Source organism: Brachyistius frenatus, unplaced genomic scaffold, assembly GCF_029030835.1.
Source record: "Brachyistius frenatus isolate BFR_SWC_R1_liver_20210118 unplaced genomic scaffold, ASM2903083v1 Contig_29, whole genome shotgun sequence".
Classification (NCBI taxonomy): Eukaryota; Metazoa; Chordata; class Actinopteri; family Embiotocidae; genus Brachyistius; species Brachyistius frenatus.
In genome coordinates this window covers 380,455-395,863 of record NW_027210628.1, presented here as the reverse complement: position 1 = coordinate 395,863, position 15,409 = coordinate 380,455, and the positions used below count along the sequence as shown (strand labels likewise).

General features: G+C 38.5%; 2 protein-coding genes across 2 annotated transcripts; both read right to left on the bottom strand.

Moving 5' to 3' along the window:
* Positions 1–439: 439 nt before the first annotated feature.
* Positions 440–5,577, bottom strand: hsh2d (hematopoietic SH2 domain containing). Its single transcript, XM_069698982.1, has 5 exons — positions 5,428–5,577; positions 4,349–4,438; positions 4,077–4,242; positions 3,489–3,749; positions 440–2,804 (listed from the first exon to the last, which is right to left on the bottom strand). The coding sequence occupies exons 1-5, from the start codon at positions 5,553–5,555 to the stop codon at positions 2,352–2,354; spliced, it is 1,098 nt and encodes a 365-aa protein (XP_069555083.1). The 5' UTR covers positions 5,556–5,577; the 3' UTR covers positions 440–2,351.
* A 2,697-nt stretch (positions 5,578–8,274) lies between these two features.
* LOC138621162 (ras-related protein Rab-8A) lies at positions 8,275–14,738 on the bottom strand. Its single transcript, XM_069698980.1, has 8 exons — positions 14,602–14,738; positions 14,033–14,093; positions 13,027–13,087; positions 12,512–12,589; positions 12,267–12,356; positions 12,099–12,164; positions 10,627–10,677; positions 8,275–10,515 (listed from the first exon to the last, which is right to left on the bottom strand). The coding sequence occupies exons 1-8, from the start codon at positions 14,723–14,725 to the stop codon at positions 10,426–10,428; spliced, it is 621 nt and encodes a 206-aa protein (XP_069555081.1). The 5' UTR covers positions 14,726–14,738; the 3' UTR covers positions 8,275–10,425.
* Positions 14,739–15,409: the final 671 nt, after the last annotated feature.

Sequence of the window (15,409 nt, the reverse complement as noted above, 5' to 3'; positions counted from 1 at the left end):
TCCCTCTTACTTCACAGTGTATGGTCACGGGAGGTTTCAAGTTTCTGTCATACTTTTGTAAATTGAATTGGACCACGACTGACTTCCGAACTATTTATGATGTCACAAATCATACTTGTAGGCTCATCCATTGAAATCAGATTTTTAATGAGCACAGAGAAACTTCCCCTCTTAAGCAGTAGATGGTGATAGCAGGTTTTTACTTTTAAAGTCTGAACATGCATCATTCTGCACAGTTTTTGAGCAGGAGCACTTGACTTTATGTTTGAGCTCAGTGATTTTATGCAAGCCCATTACTACCAAAACAAATTAATAAATAAAATAAATAAAAAAGAATTACAGAAATAAAATCATTAAAATCATTAGAATAAACATTTAAAAGTAGGCTACCTCATGATCTCGGTTCAAAAATAGTGAGATAATCATGGAAAGGGTCACTTTTTAATTCACATATGGTTACTTATTTGTATTTTGTTTTTGTTTGGAGATTCTGTTAAAGCAGCAGTGGGACTCCTTAATTAGCCTATTTGTATTTCTGTTTAAGTTGACGTCAAAAGCATTTTTGCTCATTGGACAATGTAAAGCCAGTGAGGGAATACATTTGAGTGCAATTTTGTGGTTCTTTCTCTCCACTTTAGTTTTTAACATGTATTGTTGTTTTCTTTGACCATTAAAATAAAACATAATCAGGTTGTGAAAAATAGTAAAAGTTAAAAACTAGATTTCATATTGTGGTATAACATGAAAGACCTGATTTGCACTATACTCTTTGAGCACCTGATGCGGTTTACTGCCACTAGATGGCAGTCTATAATGATACAAATGCTTTCTATTAGTTTAAAAGAGAAGCCTCTGACCTGATTTTACTACATATGGTGTACACCACTAACGTGAACTAATTCAGACAGAAATGACTGAGCTACAGAGGGATTGCCATGTCATAAAGGTTTCTGATCAAATCCAAGCAGATGCCGCCACAGCATTGGAAACTAATGCAGTCTGAACATTTTTAAGTGCTTTATTAGCTCAATTATTTAACAAAAATACATGCTTCATATAGTCATTGACTTAAATGTGAAAAATTGTAGCCATCACATGGTCTACATGCTTCCCAACCTTCATATTTACTATCAGTGTATGACAAAGGCATTCACGTATATACAATGAAATGTGTTTGGGGAATTTGACCCAACTGTATGGTCCTACTTGTGAAAGAAGTTTAACCAGTGTGTGGGGTTTTTCTCTCCTGCAGCTTCCTTATCATATTACTGATAACAGATCTGCATCTGATGCTGCAGTATGCCTGCTGTATCCAAAGCCGCGGATATTTCTGATTTACATATGCTGCATACAACTTCCTCATGCTACCTTTTTAGACTTCATTCAACAAAGAGGCATACAAAACATTAAACCTGAATTTAAAAGACTAAACAGGTGAAGATAGCGGGAAATTAGCGTCAGCTCAACACTAACTGTACAGATTTGTAACATTTTTTATTTTTATGCAACAATATGTCAGTCTTAAATAAACAAATAAACTGAAAATAAAGCATATATCTCAATGGCACCAGTTAGTTACATGAAGACAGCGGTTTAATGTATTCTATAGTTTCTTCTCTTATTAAATACACATAAAATATTCTAAGCTCCTGAAAGTTAAAGTCAATAGTTTGATATTTTTGGTGAATACACTGGTTCTGATATCACTTTCACGTCTGTGACGTAAATATGAAGCTATATAACCGGCAGCCATTTAGCTTAGCTTAGCACAAAGATGGAAAACGTGGTGAAACAACCAGCCTGGCTCTGTGCAAAGGTAAAATAATCCACCTATGAGCACCTTTAAACCTTTATCTTGAAAGGACCATCAGGTTTCCAAGTCAAGATACAGTCTGCTGTATTAATCCCTGCAAAAGAGCAAGTTATTTGTACGCTTTGGTGGATTTATCAAGTAGATAACATACAATGTGTTGAGAATTAGTACATTTTAAAGGTGCTTTTGTCCTGATATTTCATTTGCTCTGAACACAGCGAGGCTATTGAGGTTTTATTTTGGTTTCAGTTTTTTTGGCTGGCTGGATACTTTTATCAGAAAAGCAAGCAATAAGCATATTTCACAAAATGAATTAGTGATCCAACTTTTTTACTTTCAAGCCTTTGTTTGTCAAACATTCATGTGAATATAGATCATGTGGGTTAAAACAGTGCATTGTTGCCCTGCGCTGCCCTACTGGGAGTGGATATGCACACTATCCCTCTTCTTTGGTTTGATTCAGTAATGTAACATAGTTCCAGGTGATACACAGTCCACATGGACATTATTTTCTTAAAGGTCTTCTCACCTCTGTGTATCAGTAACCTGGGGCAAAAGGTGGAGGTGGCAGGTACTCCTGAGGTAATACTTCAGTAGTCAGGCTCACATCAGGGCATGTGGAGGAAAGTGGTGAATTACCAAAGGTCTGCTCCCTGGGGATCTCCTGGTACTCGTTGTCAGTACTTCCCCTCCGTTCTGTTGCCTCCACATTAATCTCTGCGTATGTATTATCCTGCAAAGTGCTTCTCCGCTTTTGGAATTTCTTCCTCAGGTTCTTGAGGTTGCTGACGACTGACAGCTTTGCAGGGTGGTTGTTGGTACATAGTGGGTTTTCAGAGGTTGTGGATGCAGAGGGACTCTCAGGGGCAGAGACTGTTCTGATGCAAGCCTGGTTCTGCTTCAGAGACACACTACTCCGTAAAGGGACTTCAGGAGGCTGGTTGGGTGGAGGGTTATCAGCTGTGTAGCTCTTCCTGGTCATTGGCACCGACTACAGGTCATAAACATGACAAATTATATTTTCTAACAAGCGTTTATACTGTATGACTCCTCACACGTTAATGTTGAAGCTGCTGAAAACTTGGTTTCCAATTTTAATCTCAAACATTAAGGGATCCCAATATAATTAGCAACACTCAAGGTTAAATTTCGGGGGTAAAAATTATTTTATAATCGATACTTTAACAAGTTCAACACTGAGATACTCAACTACTCTGCTTCATCTGCACTTTGTGAGGGTGTTTTGATCAGTGAAGGCAACACAGAGAAGCAACCCCACATTTCTAGTCAGATCTAGATTCAAAAATAGCTCATTGCTGATTGTGCATAAAGGTACATGACATCCACTTTTCCTATAACTGAACCCTGTCCCATTAAAACCTTAAATAAGTAACAGAAATAAAGAAATGTTTTCAGGGCCTTTAAATGTTTTCACTTTGTAGAAGATTTATAAGCAAACGTTTCTGTGATTTCAGTTCAAGCTATTACTCACAGAGAAGCCCAGCTTAGTCATCATGAACAAAGTCCCTTTCACTCTAAGATTTATACTTTAAATAATTTGAACCAGAATCTTATAAACTTCTGAGTTAGTGAAAACATTTAGAACCACTTTGATCAGAAAAAATGTGGGTATCCTTTATTTAAGGATTTTTGAGTCTTTAATTGTAAGATTTACCGTGGCTGGAAACTGTGAGGTGATGTGTGGAAACTCATCTTCCAAATGAGGGTAAAGCCTGTTTGGTTGGCTGTTTGTGGACCAGACTGTGGAGTTCATCAGGTTGTTTGGTCGATAAGGGAGCGCAGGTGGGATGTTTTCCTCTGAATCTGGCTGACATATGGTGGGAAGCAGGGAGGTGTTTGGCAGCAAGCTGGTGTTGACCGGTGGATGTCTTTGAGGAAACAATAGTTCTGCGTAGTCGTTCTTGTCAAACGAGGACTTCCATAAGATCAGACAGAAGACAGAGAAGGTGTTGAATTCATTTTGTTATTGGTTTCATTGTACATGATGCACAGGTAGCTGACCAATTTGCAAATATTGTGGTTTTGAATAACAAATGTGACTGTTTCAATAAGAGCATGCACCATTAATGCCCAAAAAATAAGCAGTACGAATGTTTTATTGTAATTTACACAAGTAAATAGAGCTCAGTTTATTTCATACACTTAACAGCAGAGCTGCATAGAACAATAAATACACTTCAATGACCTAAAAACCACATACATCTTTAATGTATGCAGGCAGGAAACAAACACATTTCCTCACCTGACCACAAGCAATGGTCAGCAGCTGATAGAAAGGCAAGATGGGAGTCCTACGATGAAAGTCCACCAAGTCCTGCAGGAACCGGTGACGCCTGTTTTCCCCTACAATGACGTAATGGCCATCCTCCAGCACATCAATCATAAAATGTCTGCAGCGGTCCTCAGTACTGCGGAGTACACAATAAGTGAACGAAGCAGGACTTTGACCTATTGGACTGAGCGTGTGGGTGCGTACGGTCAAACAAAAGCTCCTTTCATCCTGCAAACACTCACCGATATGAGAGAGTGTAGCCAATCCTGCTCTCGCTGACTCTGATGAGGAAGTAGCCAGGAGGCTTGGACGAGAGCAGTTCCTCTGCCATCCTATACAAATTAGCACAAACAAAGGCCCCTTTCACACACACACACACTTTAATCTGTGAGGTTCATGAGGTGGGATTTTACATCAACTGCAGCTGGAATCATTTTTTGTTGTGACAATTTCTCCTGCTGATGTTTATAGCATTTGAATACATGACACAACATTTTTTTCAAAGACATATAAGTCAAATAGAAAGGTCTGAAAAATACTGTGCATTATTTTCTAGTTAATAAATAAAATAGATACCCAGTACTCTATGCCAAATCACCCACATATGTCACACACTCTACAAAAGGAGAAATCTACTGCTTTAAATGAGAGTAAAGTCAAACATTAAAGAGGCTACTTACCTGACATATTTGTGATTAACATATCATAAGTAAAAGTGTATAATAAAGATTTTGGCCTCGTATCTGATGAAGTAAATCTGTACATTAAAAGATGCAGGGGTTTAATGCTCAAATTCTATAGTCTTTTGTGATTTTGATTTTTTTTTTTAACAGAGCACATGTTTAAACAAGAAGCAAGTGTTTATGTGACTGTCTTTCTGAAAAATATGTCTTGCGTCCTGAAAATCAGACCTCCTGGATATTCAAGACTTTTTCCCGTTTCGACTTTCTTAAAGCATTATATTTTTACTCATTCCTTTCATATTGTGGCTGTATGCTATTTCATGCCTTATTTTTGTTATTGTGATGTAAATTTTGCTGTCCCAGAAAGGAGCTACATAAATAAACGTTACTTTAACATTTTTACATTACTCTCCTAACCAAACATTAATATTATAGATAAGGTTGAGGAAAAACATCCCAAATATGTAAATTATTGACAAAAATTATTTTAGAGCAATTGTAAACTTCAGCAGTTCAATAATTACTGCATGCCGTGACGCTGCTATCTTGTCAGATTTTTAAAACATGACTATTTACATTCCTCTCTGTCTGCCACAAGACAACTGTAGTTGGCCAATGGCGATAGACTGTAAACTTACTTCCTGGAAATTATACCATGGAACCACTCTGGGACTAAACCGTTCCTGACCACAGACTGGAGCTGTGACTTTGTGAACCAGGTGACAGCATCATGCTGTTCTTTTAAGAACTGACTGCCCTCCATCATCCTGGGAAACAGTTCATTTATTCCTCTGTTGTGTCTGTTGGAAGAAAAAAAAAAAATCACTGAGTACAAAGACATACAATTACATAATTTACATTTCTCTCACTCCATACATCAGATACATGAAGTACAAACATACAGTACAAACTACAGATGTCAGTAAATATCTCTTTTCAGTGCTCCTTGTTCCTCTTTCGGGTGCCTAGGCCTACAGTGAACATTAATCCACTCAAACCTGAACATAAAAAACTGCCTTTAGCAAATCCTTTGCATTTATCATCACAAACATATAACAGGCTTTCCTTAAAATATAAGATTTTGCTAATTCGCATGCTTGCAGCACGACCACCTGTTGTATTAAATAACTGACGAAGATCTGTTTCAGTTTAGTTTGTTAATCAATCTTTAATTTGTTGTTCGACCTGCCAAGTAATGGCAAAATAAAAATAGATTCAACGAATAAAAGCAAACCATGTAAAGGTCTCTTAATCAAGCATGGCTCAAAGCAAAGGTTACTTACCCTGGCAGTTCCGTGATAAAATGAGACAGCTGAGCTCACACCTGACAACCCCTGTCAGGAGGCGGAGACAAAACTCTACCCAACGAATGAGCTCTTTTAAAGTGACACACATTTGGAAAGCCACATAATAAATTATCCAAATTGAGATGAAGTGTAGATGAAAATAAAACTGCAAGCAGTGACGTGCGGGCACTCGCACAGTGCACGCTGGCTCCCCAAGATGTATCTTCTCACCACGCCGGATGTATGTGTCGTTTTTCACGAGATTTCAATCGTCCTTTGACCCTAAGCATCAACTTCCTGTGTCACGCCGAAACGTCAAACTTTGCCGCATTTTCATGGCGACGCTCTTTGACAAAGTCGAACGAAATTCTCAATATATAATCATCAACATGTTTAGGCTATTCTGACCCGAATTTAGGTTCATGTGATCAACCAGCTCGACGTAGCATGTGAAAGTATGAAAAGTGTAATTTCCAGTTGCCACCAGGGGGCGCTATGACAATGGTTGAATTTTACCACACAGGGGTCTTCAGGGCCGGCCTGTTGTCATACATGTAACGTTTGGAGAAGGTCGGTCCACGTAAAAAAGATTTACAGCAACTTGTAGTTTCATGGCGAGACGCTCACAATGGCCGCCACGCCACGGGCACACCCATCGACAAAAACAAATTATTTTGATAACTTTTCATCCCAAACATGTTAAGAGTGAACTGACTCAATTTCAAGTCGGTTTCAAATCTGTAGGAGGAGTTAGACACAGTACAACATGTGCGAATCACCAAAAATCATCTCAGCAGTGAAAATGAGGGAAAACAAAAATGGATTTAAAAAAAATAAAGTAAAATAGATGTATGCATCCCGTATATACGTTTTGATTTTAGTTTGCAGATATTATTTCCCTCTGCTGAGATAAAAGCCCTCAGGATAATCTCCCAAGTGTTATCCGAAGGCTTCTACCTAAAGCGCCCTTTCAGATGGAAGGTGAAACACCTTGAAGAAACTCAAGCAATTTCCAGTTTCCTTCGGATAATACTTGACTGAACATGACCTGAATGACCAAGAATCTTCACAGACACACACTGGCCCATCTGTCATAGCATAATGGAAGAGATGGACATGACACATAACTTGATCCTAATTCAGGGCTTTGTTAAGCAGCGGTGTGCCTCGAAGGTCCTGTGGGAGGATTCAATCAACTCTACCATCATTTACAAACTTAAAGCAAAATAAATCAAGACAAAAACACGGGAGATAGATCCTGAGGTGGAAAACACGTTTCATAGGTTTCCATTGGTCATTGTGTTTGGACCCCATTTTTCAATTTCATTATTCAAATTCTTCAACGACTTATCTTTATCAAATTATGTACCGTACTTTCCGGACTATTGAGCGCACCTGAATATAAGCCGCACCCACTGAATTTAATTTTTTTTTAATTTATTTTGAACATAAATAAACTGCACATGTCTATAAGCCGCAGGTGCCTACCGGTACATTGAAACAGATGAACTTTACACAGGCTTTAACGAAACACGGCTTGTAACAAAAATTTTAAAAAAATAGTGGTAAACAGTAGCCTACCAAGAAAGTCATTGGTCACCATCGTCCTCCTCCTGTGCACTGAAACCACTGAAGTCATCTCCTTCGGTGTCGGGAGTTGAATAGCCTCAGAACTGCTTCATCCGATGTTGGATCGTTTTCATTGTCGCTCTTGTTACTTTCATCCGGAGGCAAATTCCCCGCTGAGCTCATGCTGCCCTCTTCAACACGCAGCAGTGCAGCCTTTCGAAACCAGTTGAATCCATAAATTAACCGCATCGTCGTTTAAGCCGCGAGGTTCAAAGCGTGAGGAAAAAAAGTAGCGGCGTATAGTCCGGAAAGTACGGTATGTATATTAGGTTGGTTGTCTTAATACTACAGTAGGTTTCAGATAATACTGAATTTAACTTATTAGAAAGCCCTAATGAATAGAAATGTTTCATGTTTATATAAACATAATATATAAAATTGGTTTTGGATGAAAAGTGTCACCAATTGAAGAAGCTCCAGTTTAGGACACTTTCTCTTTCAAATTCAAATATGACAAAAATAACAAAAGAAAAGTTTAAGGTAAACTTCCTGATATTGTTTTTCATATTTATCAGCTAAGATGAATGTGTTATTAAAAAAGCAAACAGAAGAATGTGATTACATTTTTAAGAATCTCATTTTTAATAAATCATCAAAAGTACACATATCTACAAAAAGTGTAGAGCAATAAGATTTATGAAACTACAGTACAATCATTGTAGATCTTATTTACAATTGCTGAATTATTTAATTTATTCCACATGAAATCCACCAATGATCAATGTAAGAAATCGAAATTTAGTTGAGGAATGCTGAAGATACGTGAACACTGAAGTGCCAGATTTAAAAGGGGAGCGAATTACAAAATACTCTGATCAAAAATATAAATTTCCAGATCGAAACGATACCGAACTGAAGCCCACAAAACTCAAAATTTCATCGTGCCGAGATCTGATTTAGTCTGAGAGCCAGTTAACAGAAAAACTATGAGCAAAGACCAACAATGACTTTTTAAATCCACAAGACTCTCAGCACCACCAGAAATTAATTCACTCTCACTGTAAAACTTTTCAAATCAGATTTCAGTTCATTTCCTATTTTTATCCTCTGAACATCTCTCTGCAGGCAACGTTTGGAGTGACAGCAGAAAATAAAACAGCAAGGACCCTCTGCACATTTCTAATCTCAAATAAAGCTTCATAAGTCACGTGTGCAAAGCTTTTTCCGTTTTTTTTTTCTTCCACACACCCAGAATGCATAGTTCAGACGGCCACGACGCTTGGCCTAAATAATACAAGGAGAGCGGTCGGGGATGGGGGGGAGGGGGTCTGATGCAAACGTTTAAGAAGCAGTAAAAGAGAGAATATCGTTTTGATCAATAAGTAGGAATGTTCTAAAAAATAGGAGGGGGGAATAATCTCTGAATCCCAGGCTCTCTGTGCATCTTCAACATATAAACTACTGAGGTTTCAGTGCGCAGATGTTTTTAGGAAGCCCAGATCTGGAAATCTTGTGCATGAATATTCTTTGCTTTCAGTTAAAACTTGCAACAAACAGTCAATACATGTTAAGAACTTTTTTTTTTTTTGTTTAAACAGAAAGGGGGGGGGGGAATAATAAAAAAAAGTGCATAATCAATAAGAACATAAAAGGTCACTTTGTCATTTTGGTGCTATGTTTTGTTTCACCCCATAAATACTGCTACAGCACAGCACCTATCCAAGGCCCAGAAAACAGTTGTGTACATGTTCCCCCATTGGAACTACAACAGGAAGAAGTACAGACACGGAAAACAATGATGTCATCATCGCTGACATGCCTCCAGGTGTTGGGTTTAGGTATTGCTACTCCACCTGTGGAATTGCATGACTACTCATCCTTCTAACCACATCTCCTTTCTACAGTGATGAGGAAAGCACCTAGCCTTACTGCAACCGCGTGAATACTTGAGATAAATCATTTATACATTAGATTGCACATTAAAAGAGGAGTGGAATGTTTCAGCCGAAGAAATCAACAGAAAGACACGAGTAGAAAGGGAGGACAGAGGACATGTAAACCCCGGGGGTTGATATGATGAGTAAAATGCACTGACGTTACCGTTTCATAAAGTGAAACATAATCAATGATATATCTTTATATGATGCATTTACATGATGTAGATGTAAACAGAAATCTAGGCCCCGTCAGTACAAACATAGTACTAAAACAAAACAAAAAAACAGGCTAAACTGGGATTGTAGTCTGATCACATCAGAGATGTAGGTGACATTGTTTGACTGATGGAGCACTTTAAATATTGAACACTGAGTGTAGTACTCTTATTCTGGAAGTATAATTTGGGCAGCTGTTGGTTGTAAGGAATGAAATAAATAAGACTTTACCAGGTGACACTGACAACATATTTGTAAAGATAATAACCCGTAAGTAAAAGCTAAAGATTGTGGGCAGAAAGGGTTCGATCGTTCTCGTCGTCCCATGAGGAGGCTGCTTTTAAAAGTATATACAATTTCAGGAATGAGGTTGGGGAAAAAAAAATTAAAAAATCAGATTAAGTGTGTAACGGAGGCCACAGTAGTAAGATCCACAGGTGTCAAGGGAAGACCGGTGAACCGAGGGAGCGGTAAACTTAGCTTTTTCATAATTAGATAATCACCAGACAAATCAGAGGGAGGAGGAAGACGAGAGAAGAATAAAACAGATATCAGGGTGTGCTCTGTCCAGTTCTGTCCAGTGGGGGACACAGTTAAGGCGATGGTGGATGCCGATGCTCCTGTAATCTCACAGCAGCATGCAGCGGAAGAAACTGCTCTTCTTGGGCTGTTCTGTGATCTTTACTCCTTGATTGCTGCCCTGTGGGTTGTTGCCCTCCTGAAAAACACACATGCGTCAAGCCCATCAGATGATCACTGACACCACACATACTGTGACTAATGGTGCTAGTTTATAATCAATAATATTTCCACTTCTCTACACTCTTACCAGCTTCTTGTCCATTTTTGCTTTAATGTCTCTGGCGAGGGTTAAGAAGGCCTGCAGACAGAAACATCACATCTGATTAAACTGGGTAAATCCAAAGGTGCCACAGTCTCATAATATATACCCATAGTCAACCTGCAGGTTTACAGTGGCATTTCATTGTTACACTGTTAATTAAGCTTCATAAGTACCCCCCCCACACACACACACACCCTCCCTAATTAAGGAAGTCTTAGTGTTGAGCTCATAATTTAGTTAGTTTTCTCGATAAACAAAAATCACAACAGGGTTGAAAAGTAGAAAAACCTGCCGGTCTTGGAAGTGTTTCCCCTTTTCAGTTTTCTCATTTCATATTTTTCTCTTGTCTTTACTGAACACAGAAACACGTGACTTTATCATATAATATAACAACCATTGAGGTTTATGTCGTAGCCACCAGTTCTATACATTTCAACTTTGTATCTAAGAAATCATGATTTGTTTGGCAGTGAGTTGTTGACAAGATGCTGGATTCTATAAACGTTGGTGCAGGATTTAAGAATGAACTGATTTTGGCTGTAGATTGTGCTTCCAGTTTTGTTTTTAACATTACGACCCGTCTTGCCCTCCATTAGCAGCTCATGTGACACAGTTTGAAGATCGGTGATTGAATGCGGACTGGGAGTTTTACTCGACTTCTGCACATGGAAATTTTAAGTATACATACAAGCTTGTACCTTTGACGTTTTATCTAAGAAGATATTCTGTAATGTAATTGATAATTGTTAATGATGTGGACTGATGGTTGAACTAGGAGAGCCTCACACCAATCCAAGTCAAACAAATGCTTCAACTGTAACACGTAACAATTTCTAAAGGAAAAATTAATACGATTTTTACTTCTGAGACCGGGTGCTCCAGCAGGAGCTCCTCCCCCATCGAAACGCGATTAGAAAAAAACTTCTTTTGACCAGTTTAGTAAAATAATTAAAGAACTACTTAAATTGCGGTCAATAACATAAAAGAATAGGTCACAACAATCGGGTTCCCTCAAACAAAGACGTGTGCCTGGCCAAGAAATAGTCCCACACATAAATCCCTTAAAACTGTACAATGTATTTGTTGCACTTTCATTTTTGTAGGCAGTAAACAATCTAGGTATGTTTTAATAATTGGGTATTAAGGGAACTTGGAGGAAGATTTTGTTCCCTTCTGATTAAGCCAGACTAGCTGTTTCACCCTGCTTCACTCTAAGCTGCCAGCAACATATTACACAGGCTGATATGAAAGTGGTATCAATGTTGTTGACTAACTTTCAGCAAGACAATAAATAATTTCCTAAAATGTTGAACTGTTCCTTTTATGACAAAGATTCTTCCTCGACATAAATGGTATCCTTTTCTACAGTCAAACAAATGAAGGAGCAACATTCGCTCCCTGTAGTGACACTTTTGTCTATCACAAATAAAATAACTATTGAAAAAGTGTGAACTCACATTCTCCACGTTGATGTTCGCCTTTGCACTGGTCTCCATGAATTTGATACCGTACTCCAGCGCCAGCTGTCAGCAGCAGAACAAACACAAAATCAGTGTCAGTGCTGAGTAAAGAAAATAAACACGAACCCAGAGAGAGTCAGATTCTGGATCACCCATCGTTCCCACCTTCTCTCCTCTGTCTTTGGACACCTGTCGCTTATCATTGACATCACATTTATTTCCGAGGACCATCCTCTCCACGTCTGATGAGGCATGCTGCAGAGAAGTTGTTGTCGTGGTGAACAGATGCTGGCAGTAATAAAATGTGCTGCACACTCTACAGCTCTTTGTAAAAGATCAGTAACAAAAATCAAACACTCTGAATGCACACATTGGTGAACAGAAAGAGTGGTAATGGTGTGAAGCTTTACCTCTTCTATATTCCGTATCCAGTTCTTGATGTTGTCAAAGGACTTCTCGTTGGTGATGTCATACACTAACATGATGCCCTGCAAAATTCATAGAGCAAAGTAGATTTCTTGCTAATTCCGGAGTCATTCCACGCAGACAAGACGTGTAAATTATGAGTCTAATGTGGTTTTCCGCTGCACATGTTGACCTTTATTAGTGACAAATCACATTATTTTGGAGCATCAAGCCAAAGCATAGCACTTGAACAGCAAAGGCAACACGGATTAACTGGGTTTCTAAATAACATAAACACTGGCATCCTGTTAAACCAGAACTAAAGGAGAGGCTAACAAAAACTCCACAGGGATGTACCGTATGTATTTCAGGTGTGTACAACATGAACATCAACAACAATGTGGGGTGTGGTTAAGTTAAAGGTTGATGCTGCAGTACTCACGATTTCCACTTCGCCCATTCAGTTCCCAGAGATAATCTGTGCTATTGTATTATTTGTCAGGCCGACAATGCAACTTACCATGGCTCCTCTGTAGTAGGCTGTTGTGATAGTCCTGAACCTCTCCTGTCCTGCTGTATCCCTACAAAGAAAACACATATCTTAATATTCAGAATCTATACAAAATGGACCTCTCGACCAAATTTATCTCTTCTCATTGTTTTAAGGGTTATTCAAAAAGGCCCATTTCAATATAAATTTCACTCATGACTATTCAGGAAAGAGACTGGAAACAAGGCAAAAATATGTAGGTGTATGTTTAGTAAAGTATTTTATGTATAAATGTTGATCTGAAAAGGAGCTGTAGTTGTAAAATGAACTACTTTACCTGTGAAATGTAGTAAAGTGTAAGTGTATAGTAGCATCACATGGAAATACTCAAGTAAAGTACATGCACTTCTAAATTGCACAGCACTTGAGTAAATGTATTTAGTTACATTTCACCGCTGGTCACCACTACATCCAAGAGGCACTTAAGTTTAAGTAGAGGACTCAGATGCTAAACAGGGAACAATTAATGACACGGCTCCAACTGTTCCTTAAACTATTAAAGACTCGCATGAAGCTCTAAAACAAGCCATATAATACAGTATCAACAGTAATAACAGTCGTATAATAATGCAGCCTAATACAGGAGTACTGCAGTAAACCATGACCTTAAAGGTATAATGTTTTGGAGAGGTGACGGTATAAATTAAACTTTCTCTGGAATTTGTAGTTTGTGAAACTGTTGGATTAAATGACATAATATTGAGAGGTGTTTCTATCATTTTATCTACTAACAGAGGGCCAGAATAATATTAGAAAAACCTCTAAATCTAAAGCAATGCTTCTCTTTTGAAAAAAATTTCCCCTCGGGGATTAATAAAGTAAATACCTACCTACCTAAAAACAAAAACATCAAACAAGGAAAGCATTGTAACCTTCGTAAAAGGCAGAAACAGTGCAGGCATGCTTTATTGTGAGACTGTCGTGGTCATCCGTCAGTCGTGCTGTCAAACAAACTTCATGTATTTGTCTATCTTACCATATCTGTAGCTTGATCTTCTTCCCATCTAATTCTATTGTTCTGATTTTGAAGTCAATACCTGAAGGGGGGGAAAAACAAAAAGTCACCAAATTCAACCAATTTTAAGGACACACACACACACACACACAAAAACAACATCAGTGTCGCCCAAAGAGACTCAACGTTACACCGACATGGTTGGTGTTAGAAGCAGCAGAGTGTGTGGAGACAGTGAACTCTGTACGTCTGTCAGGCTGCAGGAGCTCATTGAGGGAAACGACACTGAACCAACTTAACCAGCAGCTCTGTAGCACGTGAGCGCAGCCGGCCGTAGTTAATGTCGCGTTATATCACGTCTAAAGTAGCAGTTGAGGTATCCCACCACTGAGATCTTAACAGACTGAGGGTTGTCTGCCTGTTCCAGCTGGTTTAAATGTCAGTAAAGAGCCCTCCGACCAGCCGGTCGGACAGCTTCCTGATACGAGATCAATGCTAGAAAAGTTAGCAACAACTTAGCACGACGGGATGGGCTGCTTTCTCCACCACTTTACAGCAAAGACAACACTGAAAACACGACTTGTACCCACCTATAGTGGAGATAAACGTTGAGTTGAAGGCATCCTCTGAAAATCGGAAGAGCACACAGGTCTTCCCGACGCCTGAATCGCCGATTAAAAGTAGTTTAAACAAGTAATCGTAAGTCTTCGCCATGTTATTAACTAGCTTTACTACTGCGGATATCCCGCCCGGTGTGGAAAAACAACGTCACTGCTCGCGAGCCGCCTATTGGTCAAATCATCTGTCACTCTTCTCTGTCGTCGTGGCTCCGGAAGTCTCGTTGGGTTTGCTCGTTTTGAGATGTGTCGCCACCCGGAATTAAAGTTTTGTTTAATTAATCGTTGAACAAAATAAGTTACTAACTTGTTCTCAATAAAATAATAATAAAAATAAATTAAATTAAATAATAATAAGTCGGTAGTGGCGCAGTGTCGTCAATACAAAAGCAGAAAGTATTTAATGTTATAGGTGACAATGAGTCAGTTGCAGGGTGAAGGTAGTTTCTCTTTCCTTTTAGGAAGTATCTTATCAACTGATGTTATTCACTAGAAATAGTGTGACGGGATTTATGTTAACAGCATAAAGACATGTTGACGGTGTGTATTTATAAAAAAAAAAAATGAAACCAAACATTTTAGCATCTATATTTAAAAATAAAAAAACACATTTGACTTTTTTTTTTATTTGTATCCACGCCGCATAAATGACCTCTTCAACATCTGTCGTAGCTGTTACCAGCTGAAAATATTTAGGTAAATGTTTACCGTTTTTGACTTTTGTTTTGTTTCGTTGATAAAGTATTTACTAACATGTATTCAACATTGAAAAGTTCAGCCA